A 16,430-nucleotide genomic window follows, 5' to 3' on the forward strand; every position below is an offset into this window, starting at 1 on the left:
CATATGAAAAAAAGTTATTTAGCTGGGGTCAGTATTGCTGACTTGCCCTAAGAAATGTGTTTAACACTCTCATTTAAAGAAATTCCAAATCCCTATACTAAAATTTAAAAATAATAATTTTATGCCATTGTAAAGGGGAAGAAAGCAATTCTGGCGAGAACTTTCATAAACCTTAGAGAAGACAAGTCCAAAGAGCAAGATGATTGGCCATGTTTTTTCTGAGTCGTATTCTCTTAATATCCTGTAGAGGGTGCTGTTGTGCGTACTTAAGGAAATTTGTTTTCATTCATCTCATAATATAATATAAATATAAATCCTGATTTATTTTGCCTTAGATGTATTTAAAAACTATTTAAAGTATTATTTTTGTTTAAACATGACAAATTATATGTAAATTATTACTTGAGATATGGTTTATTTGTCAGTCCGTGATATCTTTCCATCACTTTTGTTTTGTTTGCAGCTTCTTTTATGAGCATGTACTTTATAAGAATGTAATAAAAAATAAAACTTTCGATAAAAAGTTCATGAGAAAAAAAAACGAGGATACCGTGTGTAAGAGTTTGACTTTCAGATTTCAGACGGCAGTGAAGGCACCACTTAGTATTGCATGTAGGAGTGTACGACAGGACAAATTCGCGTTTTTTTTTTAATTTATTTTTATATTTAAGCGTTTAAAAGACACCGAGTTTTTTGCTAAATCGGGCGTTATTATTGTCTTAAGTGAGCCTCCCCGTTAAAATGCGGAGGGACAGTTAGTTGGACATGTTAAGGAACGCAGGCAGGGGCGGGGGTGACGAAGAACAGTCGCCGCTCCGTCCGTGTTGAGAAAACCAGCAGTTAGAGCCCGGAACTCGAGCTGTTAAAAGCCGAGCTAATGTTAGCTAGCTTTTTGTTGACAGCGTGCTTCCTGTCAGTGTAGCTAGACTTCTACCGACGCGGCGACGGTTATTTCCAACTCATTTATTTATTTATTTCTGGATTTTCAAGTGACACTCGCTTCCCTCGCTTATTATTGGGCCGTAAATCGTCGGGAGTTTTTCGCGGCACTTTCAACCACTTGTAGCTCCGGATGATGGCATCGAAAGGGGGGTTCACGGGTCCTCCGATGAATCCGAACTTGAACCCCATGAATGTCGGACACCCCACGGGGATGAGAATGCCCGGAATGCTGCAGCCCCCAACGGGTTATCCCCGAAGTATTCCCCAGTTTGCCCAGGTTTGTTTTTATGATTGCCTTCTTCTTTTTTCCCCTCCAACTATTTCTATTACAATACAAGAAAAAGCGGCCAATTCTTGTCAAAATGTCATGGTATGGAACTACTTCCGCCATTGAAAACGGTTATAAAAAATTCCCGTCATCAGTCAAATGGGTTTAACGTGTCATTGTGGCACCAGAGAACATTAATTGGGGGTAGAGGTTTTAAATATTCTGGCCTTTGTGAATAAATGTACTCTGTTGAAGTGTGAACGGGGTCACGTGGGTGCCCTTGGCCTCCTGTCAGTTAGAGAAAACAAAAGGAAGTTTATCATCACCACCATCTATCCAAAGACCACTTATACCATCCCTGTTCCAGCACCATCTGGGCTTCATTTGGACCCGATTGTATCCTACAAATTAGAACCATCAAAGTTCTGATGTATGTTTTTCTGTGAACGGTTCATAAAATGTCAAACTTACTCACTGTCCAGTCTTCAAAGCACATTTTCTTTTCATATAGGAAATAAGATTGTTTGACAGTAAAAGAACTTTGAATAAATATATTAAAGTCCCACTCGATCCTCGTTGGATCTGCTTTAAAAACCTTCCCAGTGGAGTTTTGATTATGATTATCCCAGTTTTTAGGAAATAGTTTCTGCACAGCAGCAGTGGTTCATTAGACACGTGTGTCCGAGTTGTGGGCGGAACAGTTGAGAGAGTGTAAACACCTGGATGATGGGAAATTGTGGCAGGCTTACTCCACTGGCAACAGCTCCGCCCACCAACAGTTCCTTACAACCCCAACATAATATTTTCGGTGTAACAAAATGGCGAGCAACGTCGGGGCCATCCAGACGTACAGATTTGAGCCAAATGCCTGATTCACAATGATTTGAATAAAGGAAACACTCAAAAACACCATTTTAAGCTTCATTTAATTCATGTATGTCCTCCAAGAACATGTTAAAAACATCAAACAAACATGATTTTCATTGGAATGGGTCTTCAAAGTCAAAATTGAGTTCTCAAGGACATTTGGCAATCACATACAAACTGATTATTTTCTTCCATAAAATAAGCCAACAAATTGTAAATAAAGTGGGGCAAAGCTGAAGATGCTCCATCTTCTGTATGAATTTAGTGGTAGGATTTGAAGCAGATGTTTCCTTTTGTGTCTCACATCCTTGTGTTGGAATCTTGGCCCGTTTCTCACTGCAGCTTTGCTTCAGCTTTTAAGAAATGTTACAGCTCTTGTTTCCTTGGAGTGTTTCATTTGGGTTGAGGTCCAGACTTTTGCCAGGCCGTGTCGCAACCTTAACCGTTTCCCTGTGGTGTGACCTGAAGTCAGCTCAGCTTTGGCTCGCCGACTCACGCTCTCGTGTGCTCTTGGTGTACTCTGATTACAAATGAGTTCATGGCCATCTCAATATCTGCAAGGTCTGCAGAAGCCGTGACTAAAAAACAAAGCAGAATCGAAAGGCCCTCATTGCTGTGCTTAATAGAGCGCAGGAAATGCATCTTTTTATTTGTTTAAACAAAATTCTATGAAGGTTCAATTGTAAAAGTATTTATCTTTACTCGTAAAGTTAAATTGTAGTTCAGATTGACATATTTAAAAAAGTTTGTTCCAATTATTGATGAAAACTCTTAGTTAGTAAACTATAATTATTGTGTTTTTAGTTATAAAAGTTAATAAGCCATAATTAGTCCAGTCTATTTTTATCCAACTAACATCAAACCATACAGTTAATTTTAAGAAAAGAGCCCCAATCTTCTCTTTTTATGTTTATTTTGAAGCTATTTAGGTGGGAAACAAAAATGTAAAAAAGTGTAAATGATTGCTTTAATTGTAATAAATTATCGATAAGAAAGATTTAGACATATTCAAAGTAACTTTTCTTTTGTTTAACAATGTTAAAATCCAAATCAGCTCTGAGTTAGACTGAAGGTTTGTGTTTCTACCAGAAATGGACAGAATGGATCAAACTCAATAGAGATCAGCCTCACGTGGGTCAAACGACACGACACGCCAACTGCTTTTCCCTTTTGTTCATCAAACTGTTCTTCTTTCATCCAGCGCCCTGGAATCCCACCCAGCAGGATGGGGGGTCCTATGGGGGTAATGGGGAGTCAGATGCCCGGTCCCTCTTACGGTGGGGGTAACCTTCCCATGCGGCCAGGCATGGACGCGTCAAGAAAGCGTTTTCTCCACCACCAGCAGCAGCAGCAAGAGGCGCTCGGAAGCCTCAGACGAGGGTAAACGCTGAAGACGATGATGCACCATGAGAGTTTTTGTCTTTACTTCTAAAACAACTGGACGGTATAATTGTTTTGACCCAAAACACAGCCTCATTCTACGCATGAGGATCTCCTGACCGGCCTTTGCCTCCAAACACTTGAAGCTGTTCGGTGACGCCACATTTCTAAATGTTACAATGAATCTGTTGTGCTGCCGTGTTTATTTTCTAACGACATTCTCAGAATTGGAGGAAAATAAGCTGCAGTTCTGGAAGCATCTTCTGAGTTTATAATGACGATCAACTGTGTCCTTTAGTTGAAGACAGACTAGCTCTTGTGCGTTTTTATGAGTTCAGCTGCGGTGAGGAACTACAAGTCCCTCAGAAGAGGACATGTAGGCCAAGACTTTGTTATCCAACTGTGAAGCTGTCCACAAATGAGCTCTAATCGAATCTTTTTGGACTTGATCTTGAATCATGTGTCAGCGTGTCTTTTTTCCTCATGAAAACATGAAAAGTTTGAGGCTTTCTGAGTCCTTTTCTAATCTAAACGTTGATCCTTCTCTCTGTGCGGTTTAGAGCCAAAAGACGCAAAATGGCCGACAAGGTTTTGCCACAGAGGGTACGTTAACACCAACGGCCCCCCCCCCCCAGAAAGAATTCAATTTATTTCCTGCTTTTGGATGTTTTGAATCACGACTTTTTACGTTTGGTTCTTTCAGATCCGAGACCTCGTCCCCGAGTCCCAGGCTTACATGGACCTCCTGGCTTTTGAAAGGAAACTGGATCAAACCATCGCTCGCAAGCGCATGGAGATTCAGGAGGCCATCAAGAAGCCCATTATGGTATGTTTCTACAACCATTTTAGGAAAAAACAAGATGTGGAGGGTTCTGACACTTTTAGTAGAACAATTTTTTTTGTCGTTTTCTTCTTTAACTTTAAGTAGAGTGGTCCCTCGCTGCTAACCTTTCAGAGTTTCGCTGTTTTCAGGATTGATTTAGCGCAATTTTTTTCTTCTTTTTTTTTGCAGTTTGTGTTCTGTGCTCTGATTGGCTGCAGACCAATGTCAATCAGTCTCCTCCACGCTATGCAGAATGCGTTCAGCTCGCAAAGATGATCTTTGTTTCCATTCTATAACACTGGGCTTATTTTATATGAAGATTTGAACTTTGAGAGTTTAAACAACAGAGAAAGCTGTGAAAATGTTCATAAACGTCTAAGAAAAGTGTTTAAATAGGGTAGTTAGGGGTTAAAACATCTATAATAATTGTTGAAAATTTGCAGATTTCTTCTGTTGCTATTAGAGCATAACTGCTGCGATAAACGGAGGAAGACTGCACCGATTGAGTGATTTGATGTTTCTTAGTGAGATCACAGATGATCGATTTGGTATTAACAGGCATACTAGTTGGACGTGATCAGTCTTTATGTCTTTTGCATTGTGAGCAGGTGCTGAAGCAAACCTGTCCCTGTTCAGATCCGCCTTTAGACGGATGAAACCAGGTTTGACGCAAAACATTTGATATTTGAGCAGCTTCACTTATTCATCTGACAAAGTCGGATAAATGCAGCAAAGATGTGTGGAGAATCGAGGCCGAAGAGTTTTTGTTGGCTAAAGAAGTGAAATGTTTTGCAGTGTCTCAAGTGCCTGATTGCAACATTATCAAATGGTATTTTAGGTTTTGAAAATTAAAACCAGACAAATCCACAAACAGTCAAGAAACTGTTGTGACTGATTTCAGAAACGCAAAGCAGAAAATGTTTCGAAGCTCCCTGCGAGTCTGAACAAGAGGCTCCAAACGTCAAAGACACCAAAAGCCCAGATCTTCCGATGGATCTGATAAACGCCAAACGTTTTGGATGGATAGGTGGAAGAAAGACAAAACCCTGAAGCTCTTGAATGAATCTAAATCAGCTTTTTGCTTCTTTTTTATGATGCAGCAAAAGCGCAAGCTGAGGATCTACATTTCCAACACTTTCACTCCAAGCAAGCCCGAGGGCGAGGAGTCGGAGAAGGTGTCCTCCTGGGAGCTGAGAGTGGAAGGCAAACTCCTGGAGGAAGTGAGAGACTCGTGTTCTTTTGCTCTTTGGCCATTATTTGAGCGGTCCGGTCTCTGCTCGCGTTTCTGAAAGCGTCAGTTGGCCCGCATCCTTGGCGCAGACCTCGCGGCCAGATGTGCGTTTACAGCTTTCCTCATCCCACCCCACAACTGCCTCCATACGCCGGAGTTCATGCTTTCTGCCGGCTTGAAACCATCGCCCTTTTGCATTCCTCCAACCGAAACACCCCCTCCCTCCTAAAATTGAGCTCGCTCTGTCAGCCGTGGCCCCCCAGTTTTTTTGTTTTTGCTCCTAATGTTCCCCCCCTCTTGCTCGCTGGTCCAGGCATGTGTAGGAGCACGGCGTGGACTGACAGCCAAAAGAGAACGGATGGCAGAGGAGAAATGAAAGGGGGCCACGCTGAGCAAACAGATTTGACGGAGGGGAAGGGGGGGGCGGGCGGGTTGCAACAGCCTTTTCTACTCAACAGTTTGGTTCCTCTTCCCTGATGCGGTCAGAGCCCAACAATGCAGCTGCAGACTGACACCGCGGAGCTCAGGAACGCTCGGCAGTCACGCAGTGCTGTGTTTCATGTGTTTGCAGCCCGGCAAGCAGAAGAGGAAGTTCTCATCTTTCTTCAAAAGCCTGGTGATCGAGCTGGACAAGGAGCTCTACGGGCCGGACAATCACTTAGTGGAGGTAACGTTTTAAGGACGTTAACACCACACTCTTCTTTTCTTTTGTTGACTTTTCTGATTTGTATTCCTAATTAGATTGGATATTTTTCCCTTTCAGTGGCACAGAATGCCCACCACCCAGGAGACGGATGGTTTCCAGGTCAAAAGGCCCGGCGACGTCAACGTTAAATGCACTCTTCTGCTCATGCTTGACCATCAGGTGGCCCTTCATGTTTGCAATTCACTTTAAAGCCCCACTCTATCTGTATTTCCATCATTCCAAGCGGTTTTTGCAAAATACCTGTCGATTTTTAAGACGTAGTTTCTGCAGCTCAGGACGAGTGACTGTTGATATCCCAGCATTCCTTTGTTTATACTTTCTCCCGCTAGATTACAGCTCCTCGCAACACCAAGCTAACATTAGTGTAGCAAAAAAAAAAAAAAGACTGTGAGCAATATTGTAGTTATCCAGCTTTACAGCTAGTTGTTATCTATTCCTGATTCATCAGAAATTCTTTAAAAAATGTCCTCCATTCTGAGAAAAATCCAACAAAACATGATTTTCATCTGATCCGATAAAAAGTCTCCAAAGACCCACTCAGATGAAAATCGAATTTTCTTTTTTTAACACATTCTTGTGGCATTTTTCTCGTGATGGAGCACATATGTAAAGAGAGTTCAAATTAAAAAAGACATCTCTGAGTATTTCTTTATTCAAATGGTTTTGACTCAGGAGTAGACACAAGATGCAGTTTGAAAAAGATGGTGTTTGTGACGTAGAAAACACGCTGGGCGGGGCCACAAGCTCCAGGCTCTGCTCCATTCCCATGAGGCCGCGTGCAGACGGTCAGCGGGAGAGCGTGTAAACAGACGACTGTTAGCGGAAGCAGGGCTGCTCCGCGCTAACAGAGCCACAACTCAAAGGCAAAGAACTCCTGCCGCTCTGCAGAAACTATGTCCTAGAAAACGACACAGGCTTTTAGATTGAAATTAGAACAAAAAAACCTCTAGGAACGCTTTGAAACTAGATCAAAAAGGACTTTAGGTATTTTGAGGATTAGTTGACCTTTTGCTAACCCCCCCTTTTCCCTCCATAAGCCCCCCCAGTACAAGCTGGACCCCCGTCTGGCCCGTCTGCTGGGCGTGCACACGCAGACTCGGGCCAGCATCATGCAAGCCCTGTGGCTTTACATCAAGAACAACAAGCTGCAGGACTGCCACGAGAAGGAGTTCATCAACTGCAACCGCTACTTCAGACAGGTGAGACTCTGGCGAGGGGGCGGGGCTATTAGAGTCCGACTCCTGGCTCTAATTTACTGTGTCCTGTTCAGATCTTTAACTGTCCACGCATGAGGTTCTCTGAGATTCCCATGAAGCTGGCGGGCCTGCTGCAGCACCCTGACCCCATCGTCATCAATCACATCATCAGGTGGGGAGGGGTTGTTCTTTCTTCATCGCTCTGCGCGAGTGTAAGAGCAGCTCTACAAACATCAAAAGTTCAGTGATATATTTAAGAACCAAAGTAAATGATGAGGAATAGAAAAAGGAATATTATTTATTTAATGGCAGCAGCACTTTTAACCCCTTCATGGGGTATGTTAGTACTTATTACTAAATCCAGACTCCATTGAATTTGGCATCACCTTGAACCCAAAAAACATTGAAGAATATCTTTTTTTGTAGAATTGGTAATTATGTAAGGCATGAAGGGGTTAAAGAGAAGTCTTCTAGGGGTTAACCGAAGAGTAGAATAATTGGAAGAAGCAAATATTTGTCCTAAAACTGGAAATCATTATTAATTTCTGGCTTGTTGCAAATGCTAAGACTTCTTAAAACTTGAGCATAAAGTTTTATTGTTGAAATAACTTTGTTTATAGGATGGAGAACTAAAATGCAGACCAGAGATTTCAAAACATGACATGGATCATTTGTCTCTTACTATCTGCCTCTGCAGTGAAAAGGATTTCCTTCTTCAATATGTGGAGTTTTTTGTAAAGCTCTGGAAAAGCTAGAAATGGACTTTAATTGTCTCTGAGAAGAACATAAAACTGTGAAATATAGTTCATACTGCTTTTGATCTAAAGTCAGAAACAAAGTAAATCTGTTTGTAATGAAAACACTTACTGGATTTCGTTATCAGTGAGCACAAACGTTGGCTTTGTCAACAAATGCACAACAAACACGACGTGCCTGGGATGTTTTTAGAAGCCTTTTCGTGAAACCTCCCAGTAGCTATTAGTCCCTTTTCTTCCGTGTCACAGTGTGGACCCCACAGACCAGAAGAAAACCGCTTGCTATGACATCGACGTGGAGGTGGACGACCCTCTGAAAACCCAGATGAACAGCTTCCTGTCCTCCGCCAACAGCCAGCAGGAAATCGCCACTCTAGAAATGAAGGTGTGGCCTCAGGAGTTCCCGCAGAAGCTTTTTACAGCTGCAGCTGGTTGTAAGCATTCATTGTAAAAATGTGTTCATTTGTTTCTTTTTTTTTACTTCAGATTCATGAAACAATCGAGTATATTAACCAACTCAAGACTGAGAGAGACTTCATGCTGAGCTTCAGCAACAGTCCTCAGGAGTTCATTCAGGACTGGCTGAAGTCTCAGTGCAGAGATCTGAAGGTAATGTCCTCACCTTTGACCTTTTTCTGGAGAATTCTTTACCTTCTTAAAGCGTTTCTCCTGGCTTATACCCGGATTCTCTCACTGCTTTCTACATATGTTGCAGTTCTATTTTAATGTAACCTTGACATGATCAATGACAGCAAATATGACGTCACCCATTTGCCAAAAATAAAATCTAAGAAATATGAATATTTTACAAGCACTATTTATGAATGTGGATATTGTAAAAAAAAAACAAATTGAAATAGGTTTTATTCAAATGACAAATCTTTGAAATGCATTGTGGTCTATATTTGCCAATCTAGTGGCAATCTGGGAAATTTCCAGGGCACTTGTGTTTTGTAAATGTTGATTTAGACAACCCAAAAAAAATGGCGTACGCCCTATAAAGTGCACCAAGTAGTGAGGGAATTCGGACTGAAGCTTATTTATGAAATATTTCTGACATATTTTTTTTTTTTTGGTTCTTCAGCTGATGACAGATGTGACCGGAAACCCGGAGGAGGAGAGGAGGGCTGAGTTCTACGAGGCTCCCTGGATGCCAGAGGCAGTGGGTAGATACGTCTACTCCAAAGTGAGTAACGGTAGAGGCCGAAGCGTTTTCCGATGCTCACATTCCAAAGACGCACTGAAACGAGCTTTTTTTCTCTTTTTTTTAAGGTGCAGCAGCGAAGACAAGAGTTGGAGCAGGTGTTGGGAATCCGACTCACCTGAAGACGCCTTCCAGACGACCAGATTTCAGCCTCACGTCTCATCGGAAACGGATGTATGCAGCAGTCCGCCTTAAAATATTGATAATCCCGGCTCTATGTCTTTAAGTAAACATAGATTCTGCGAGCCATGATCCCAGGTTTCCCGCAGACCGCCTTTGACCTTTCATTTTTTTCTGTTTTTTGCCTGTTCTGTCCACATGTTATTGAGTCGTACACTGTCTATCTAGCCTTATTTTTTTCTTCAGTGTCTTAAAGCTTGTGCAATGATCACTTCTCCTCCTCTCTATTAAAGTCCTTTCTGTCGATGCTCATGTGCTCACGTTGAGCCTGCAGCAGATTTCTTTGTTGCTTCAGCTAAGGGTCACAGTCCTTTCAATCCCCAGACCGCTCTTCTCCAATTTCAGCCTCATTTATCTTGTTGTCTTGTAAAGTAGGGTGTTATCAAAGGGAAAATCTTCAGAACAAACATCATATCTGAAATAAAATGAACCCCGGCGGCACTTTTCCAGTTTTTCCGTCTCCCTTTTGTCTATTTAAACGTAGGTGGGGACCTTCCTCGGTGCAGGAAGCATCTGTTTGCTCTTCATCGCCACACTGAGCCGGTTGAAGTAATGTCTGCCTTGTAATGTAAAAACCTTTTTTTTAATGGTACACAAATGTTTAAGCACTGGTTCTTGCCATCCTGTGGTCCTTCACGGGTGTTTTTTTTTTTTTTTTTACTTTCTAAAAGCCATAATTATTCAATGCACCTGTATTTGAATATTTAGCCATACTTTAAATACACTTGCTTCAGAAATGTCTTTTGTTTAAAAAAAAAATGTTCAAAAATATTTTTATGCAAATAATAATTCTGCAATATTTGTCTTTATGTGTGTTGGGGCTGGGTTTGTTATAAAAATCAAACCTTTTCTGTGTCGGGCCAAGATTGTCCAACAAAAAATAGGTATATTTTATAATGGACAACTCTTTGTTTTTGTATTTTCTGAAAGTTTACATTCTGTTATTGATTTTTGGTGTGAATGATTTTAATTACAAAAATCATAAACTATGTCTAGTGTTGTAAATTGAAGCCTCAGATCTTTGACTGGTGTTGACGGTAAAATAGGAATTCAGCTTTATGTGGTGGTCATCAAACAAACTGTTGTGGAAATTCTCTTCCTAAAACTAAAAATTCTAAAAATTCCATGCTCATATGCCAAATGTGCTTTGTGAAATGACACAGCACAACTGTTGTGCAGATATTTTTTTTTGTACAGCTTCTGTGTTTAATGTTTGCATTTTTTTTCAGCTGAAAGTCTTTTATACATTTGACGTATTTTTTACAATAAATTACTTACAAATGCTTCTTTCACTGTTTTTTGGTTAATCATACCTGGTATAAAGGGTGTGTATTTTAACTATCAATTACAAGGCTGCCTTCACTGATGTGGGTTTGTAACTTTAATACGTTAATTTGCAGTTTTCTGCTGTAATTGGATAGCTGCTTTTGAGCCTGTGCGTGTCTGGGCTGGCTGCAGAGCTGGGGTGCTTCTGCAGGCTTACAACAGGTAAGACTGGTTTTAGTAGAAGAAACCCATACATCCCACTCCCTTCCCAGAGCTGCACCTCAGTTAGCTACAGTTGGAAATGTGACACCAGTTCAAAACAAAAACATGACATACAACTAAACAGTTAGTCACTGTTTTTATCTCTAAACTTTTAAAATGTGTGTATATTTGATATTTTTTTTCTATGCTCTAATCTTTTACTGTTATATGGAATAATGCAATAATTAAAGTAGATAAATGTTGTTTTTTGATAGTTTTGTTCTTTCTTGTTTGAATAATTTAAATTGTATTTTTTTAAGAGCGTCATAACAAAACAAAACAAAAACTATCTTAATTGTTGCGCCGCGTTGAAACGCTAGGGGGCAGTGTTATATTGCAAGTGCACTCATGATTGAAGAGGCTGGCCGGATGTGGCAGCTGCTCTGAAGCGGATGCTGAAATTTCAAGATGGAGTTGGAAGGCATCGATCAGGTTGGGTTGCTTTTTTGCTGGTTCATTTTGTTTTTTAAATTGCAGTCCTATTAAAGAGGCTTAAGTGCTGTGCTTTGAAGCCTGCTTCTCCTTTAAGTTGTCGTTGATCTGAAAATATGGTCTATAATGGTTTTAAAAAACAAATTAGTTTTTAACAAAGCTCTGAACCTGCTGCCTGCAGTTGTGTGCTGCCGGTTTGCTGTCTCATTGTAGCTTACTTACAAGCTAAAAAGCGCAGTCAAGTAAACATTCAGCTATTCCTGGTATTATAGGTTTTTCTAACTTACAGTCGTGTATTTGAAGCTTAAAATTCAAAAGTATATGCATTTATATAATATTTTATTTGTTTAAAAAATACAACAACGAACGTTTCCTTTGCTTTGGTCTTGTTTGCTAATACTAGCTAATGTTAGCTTCCGAAGCTAAAGTTAGCTTCCGGTAATATTTTTGTTTTTCGACCTTATTTTGGATCTTTAGCCATACAGACTGTCATGAAAGTCATTAGTTCTCAATGCATCAATGGACAATGCATCGAATAAGTAATTTTAATTTAAAAAAATCTTATTTAAACACGCCAAGTACTTAAGCTAATGGTAATTTTGTTGTTTCTAGTACTTGCTTTACACAATTTCCCCCCCAAAAAATGTTCTCCTTTTATGAGGAAATTTGGCACTCCACGTGGCATGTACCACTTCATAATGTAGTTATTATACTAGTAAAAAATAACTAAATATGATATCACTAACACTAAAAGGCGAACATTTAATTACTTATGTCTGTCATAAAGCTGTTAAATTTCACAGGAAATATTATTCTAGATGGGTTATAATGTTTGATTTTCTTTTCGAAACAGATGGAAATGGGAGACAATAAAGGGGGATCAGGGCTCAGACAGTACTACTTGTCCAAAATTGAGGAGTTGCAGGTAAGAAAATATTTATGAGCTTTTTGCAGATATTTTGGGTCAAAGATTAGGCGTAGAATGCTCTAAGAATCCTCATTATTTTTATTTTATGATAGTTGACAGTGAATGAAAAGAGCCAGAACCTTAGACGTCTGCAAGCACAGAGGAATGAGCTCAATGCCAAAGGTTTGCAGTTTTAGAATTTCTACATTTAGTTTTATCTTGTGTTGAAATATCAGCAATAGTAGATTTGTTAAAAGAGGGTTAATTGTTTGGAGTTGCTCCTCTTTCACAGTGCGTCTCCTGCGTGAGGAGCTGCAGTTACTGCAGGAGCAGGGATCATATGTGGGAGAGGTTGTCCGGGTCATGGACAAAAAGAAAGTGTTGGTCAAGGTGAGCTGTGTTTGCTCTCTATGCAGAAGCTACATTTGAACCGATTGGTTGCTGTTTTAAAAATAACGTTTTCACAAACCCAGGTCCACCCAGAAGGAAAATTTGTCGTGGACGTGGACAAAAACATCGACATCAATGACGTAAGTTTTTGGATTTTTTTGATACTCTTGGTGCAAAACTGCATTTAAAAAAAAATGTGGCTGTTTCTGCACCAGGTGACCCCAAATTGCCGTGTGGCTCTGCGAAATGACAGCTACACCCTTCACAAGATCCTGCCTAACAAAGTGGACCCTCTGGTTTCTCTCATGATGGTGGAGAAGGTGCCAGATTCCACTTATGAAATGATTGGCGGTCTGGACAAACAGATCAAGGAGATTAAAGAAGTTATTGAACTGCCTGTCAAGCATCCAGAGCTGTTTGAAGCTCTGGGAATTGCTCAGCCCAAGGTGGGTGAAATGTATGAGTGTTAAAGTGTAAAAGCTACTAATATATATTCAGACTTTGTGGTCTAAAACCAAACGTCATTTCCAAATAGATCAGCTGTAGACAGAGGCTCACAGGTTCTTTTGTGATGCTTCCTGTTGGCAGGGCGTGTTGCTGTATGGACCTCCAGGCACAGGAAAGACCCTTCTGGCCAGAGCCGTAGCCCATCACACTGACTGTACTTTCATCAGAGTGTCTGGCTCTGAATTGGTCCAGAAATTCATTGGAGAGGGTAAGAGGTCCTCTATCTCTCTGATTCCTAAACTGGATTCATGTCAGGCCTTTAATTGGATTCTCTCCTGTTTTGATTCCAAAAACCGTGTTTCTGTGTCTCGCCTCAGGCGCTCGGATGGTGCGTGAGTTGTTTGTCATGGCTAGAGAGCACGCTCCCTCCATCATCTTCATGGATGAGATCGACTCCATCGGCTCCTCTCGTCTGGAGGGCGGCTCGGGTGGAGACAGCGAGGTGCAGAGAACAATGTTGGAGCTGCTGAATCAGCTAGATGGTTTTGAAGCTACAAAGAACATAAAGGTACCATACATGTCACAGACATACATGTCCTCTGTCCTCTTTACTGTTTTTAACGTGAACTAAAGTCCCCACAAAACTTAACAAAGGCTGTCATGTTCAGGGGTTTTTTCCAGAAAGCAGGTTATGCTAGCTCCCACGGTAAGTTTGAGGCTAAGGAAGTTGATAACCTCAGCTTTCGGTTCCAGAAATGGAGGTATGTTTCAGGATATGTCTAGTTGCCATAGTAACTCATGCTCTGAACATAACCTGGTTTGGAGCAGGTTTAGTTGAAGCTTAGTTTGTTTTCAGAGAGGTGAAGCAGCATGGCGTGTCCATTTGAAGATGATTTAGTGGATGAAGAAGCTCAGATAATACTTTTTCCACCGTGAGAGGGTGATAAGACCACATATGGATGTTGGAAAGATAATTTTTTTTTACTTTGATCTAAATTAATTATTTGCTTCAGTTAAGATAAATCATTTTTTTTGTTAGGTCACCTTAAAAATAACACGTGGTTTTCAGACAGTTATTTTACTTTCATTCAAATTAATTCAATTAAGTAGGTGTAACTTTGGTGCTGCTGTTAGATCTGCACTGCAAGGGATTATGGGATACCATTCCCTTTGCCTGTCTGGACGGATTTGGGTTTAAGTGTGGCTTTTTGACCAAATGTGTTTAGTTGTTTAGCTGTTTTACCGAGTCATTTTGTCCTACTATGCTTGCGTCTCTGCACCATGAGTGAGAGTGAAGGAGAGGATGATGAGTTTAAATAGCACCCCTACCGTTTACTGCTGTGATAACAATGACGGAAAATTCTTTAACGAAATTCTGCACTCTGTGCAGTTTTTCCCCGTCCTTTTTGTTGTTACAAAAATGAGCATATCTGCCGGCTCATACATATGAGAGATCAAGAAATATAATTAAGATCGAAAAATATTAATTGAATCGGAGTAATGACATTTAGTTAGATAAATACATAAATTTGAGTTGTATAAACAATTATTGAGTTTTATGGACGTAAGAAATTAGGTTGAATAAATTTAACTCAATTTTTTGTTACCAATAGAAGTAATTCATTTAAGTTGGCAAAATTGGATAAGTTATATACATATATGCGTCACAAGGAAAATGGAAACAAGATCAGAAACTCTTGCGTTTACTTTGTCATTTTTCTCCAAGCAGAAACTCTTTTTGCTGATGCAGCCGTATTACTTTTTTGATGGACGTATAATCTTCATACGCCGTCATTAAAATCTCAGACTCCGTCTCACTGGTATATACCTTTTTTTGTTTTTTCTCCACGCGTTTCCATGGTGACTCCAGAAATCGGCGATCTATTGAGAATGTCTTTATGTACTTGGCGAGCACGTGCATAAAGCCAGGGTCACCAAGTCAAGCGTAATTACGCCAAGTCATATCCGGTCTTTTGGAACCGACATACCCCGAGTTAGCGAGTTCAGGCGGATTTCAGCCAGAGTTCAGGCTTAAAGTCAGGCTAGTTTAAACATGCTTCCTGGAATACCTGGTGTTTGGTTTACTGATGTTTAAAGGTTTCACTGTGTTTGCACAGTAATATTTGCAAACGTAGCTTTAAAAACATTCATGTAACAAATATCCTAAAAATATAATAAAATGAATAAACAATTTATTTTATTTGGTTTTTTTTAATAAACTGGTACAACTTCATTTAAAAATCTCTTAAGTTATATTGTTAGGGGAAAACATTTATTGTAAAAGGCTCACCAAAAGATGGTAATAAACATTTACACTTTAATTTACAGAGTTTAGTTTTCCTTAATAAGGTCATTGTATAATTCTAGTGCTGGACGGTATTTTTTTCCTGATTTAGTAAAGTGAAATGCGTCATTTACACCAGTAAATGCTGCTGAAACCTTTTAAATTGAGAAGATTTGTACTTCACTGGAATTTGTTCTTCTCGTCTGCAGGTCATCATGGCCACCAACCGGATCGACATTCTGGACTCGGCTTTGCTCCGGCCAGGAAGGATTGACAGGAAGATTGAGTTTCCCCCTCCCAATGAAGAGGTAACCAGCTGCTGTCGCTGCGTCACACTTGCTGGTTCAAAGCTTAATGACCACATTGAAACCCTCTGCTCCACCAGGCCCGTCTGGACATCCTGAAGATTCACTCGAGGAAGATGAATCTGACACGCGGCATTAATTTAAGGAAGATTGCAGAGTTGATGCCTGGAGCTTCTGGGGCTGAGGTCAAGGTATGAAGGTTTTTTTTTCCCCTTTCCTTTACAGTATTTCACAGATCTGCTTCATTAAACTTTGAATTTGTGTGCTGTAGGGAGTTTGCACAGAGGCTGGAATGTACGCTCTGAGAGAGCGCAGAGTTCATGTCACTCAGGAGGATTTTGAGATGGCCGTGGCAAAGGTTAGTATCGCAGTTGTCAGGTGTAAAAATCAAGGCTGTTTTCTGAACTCATGAACCTTTTCCTCTGTTCTCTGAACCAGGTGATGCAGAAGGACAGTGAGAAGAACATGTCTATCAAGAAGCTGTGGAAATAAGATTGCAGCTGCATATGTACATTTTCCTTGTTTATGGTTTGTAACAAGTCAATAAAAACTTTTTCCCCCCCTAATATGTTTGAGGAATTGGCTT

General features: G+C 40.4%; 2 protein-coding genes across 4 annotated transcripts; both read left to right on the top strand.

Moving 5' to 3' along the window:
• Window positions 1-558: 558 nt before the first annotated feature.
• smarcd2 (SWI/SNF related BAF chromatin remodeling complex subunit D2) lies at window positions 559-10,835 on the top strand. Its single transcript, XM_004080255.5, has 13 exons — window positions 559-1,219; window positions 3,279-3,457; window positions 4,018-4,060; window positions 4,161-4,283; window positions 5,381-5,500; window positions 6,083-6,178; window positions 6,275-6,376; window positions 7,255-7,416; window positions 7,488-7,585; window positions 8,418-8,553; window positions 8,655-8,777; window positions 9,253-9,354; window positions 9,441-10,835. The coding sequence occupies exons 1-13, from the start codon at window positions 1,073-1,075 to the stop codon at window positions 9,492-9,494; spliced, it is 1,485 nt and encodes a 494-aa protein (XP_004080303.1). The 5' UTR covers window positions 559-1,072; the 3' UTR covers window positions 9,495-10,835.
• A 529-nt stretch (window positions 10,836-11,364) lies between these two features.
• On the top strand, window positions 11,365-16,410 carry psmc5 (proteasome 26S subunit, ATPase 5). Of its 3 annotated transcripts, none has more exons than XM_020712257.3 (12): window positions 11,365-11,511; window positions 12,365-12,436; window positions 12,532-12,601; window positions 12,711-12,808; window positions 12,892-12,948; window positions 13,024-13,254; window positions 13,397-13,523; window positions 13,633-13,823; window positions 15,749-15,847; window positions 15,925-16,035; window positions 16,116-16,202; window positions 16,283-16,410. In XM_020712257.3, exons 1-12 carry the CDS (start codon window positions 11,488-11,490, stop codon window positions 16,334-16,336), a joined length of 1,221 nt encoding a protein of 406 aa, XP_020567916.2. In that variant the 5' UTR covers window positions 11,365-11,487; the 3' UTR covers window positions 16,337-16,410. The 3 variants fall into 3 exon arrangements, with proteins under 3 accessions (XP_020567916.2, XP_078793578.1, XP_078793579.1); XM_078937452.1 differs by having other exon boundaries at window positions 11,509-11,774; XM_078937453.1 differs by lacking the exon at window positions 11,365-11,511 and adding an exon at window positions 11,606-11,753.
• The last annotated feature ends 20 nt before the right edge of the window (window positions 16,411-16,430 follow it).

This window comes from Oryzias latipes, chromosome 19 (genome assembly GCF_053564925.1).
Source record: "Oryzias latipes strain Hd-rR chromosome 19, Olatipes_Hd-rR_3.1".
Lineage (NCBI taxonomy): Eukaryota > Metazoa > Chordata > Actinopteri > Beloniformes > Adrianichthyidae > Oryzias > Oryzias latipes.

Coding starts and splice junctions, on each gene's coding strand:
- smarcd2 (XM_004080255.5), top strand. CDS start 1,073: ATGATGGCATCGAAAGGGGGGTTCACGGGTCCTCCGATGAATCCGAAC. Junction 6,179..6,274: donor CGGACAATCACTTAGTGGAG/GTAACGTTTTAA, acceptor TTTCCCTTTCAG/TGGCACAGAATGCCCACCAC. Junction 6,377..7,254: donor TGCTCATGCTTGACCATCAG/GTGGCCCTTCAT, acceptor TCCCTCCATAAG/CCCCCCCAGTACAAGCTGGA.
- psmc5 (XM_020712257.3), top strand. CDS start 11,488: ATGGAGTTGGAAGGCATCGATCAG. Junction 12,809..12,891: donor AAAAGAAAGTGTTGGTCAAG/GTGAGCTGTGTT, acceptor TCACAAACCCAG/GTCCACCCAGAAGGAAAATT. Junction 16,036..16,115: donor CTTCTGGGGCTGAGGTCAAG/GTATGAAGGTTT, acceptor TGTGTGCTGTAG/GGAGTTTGCACAGAGGCTGG.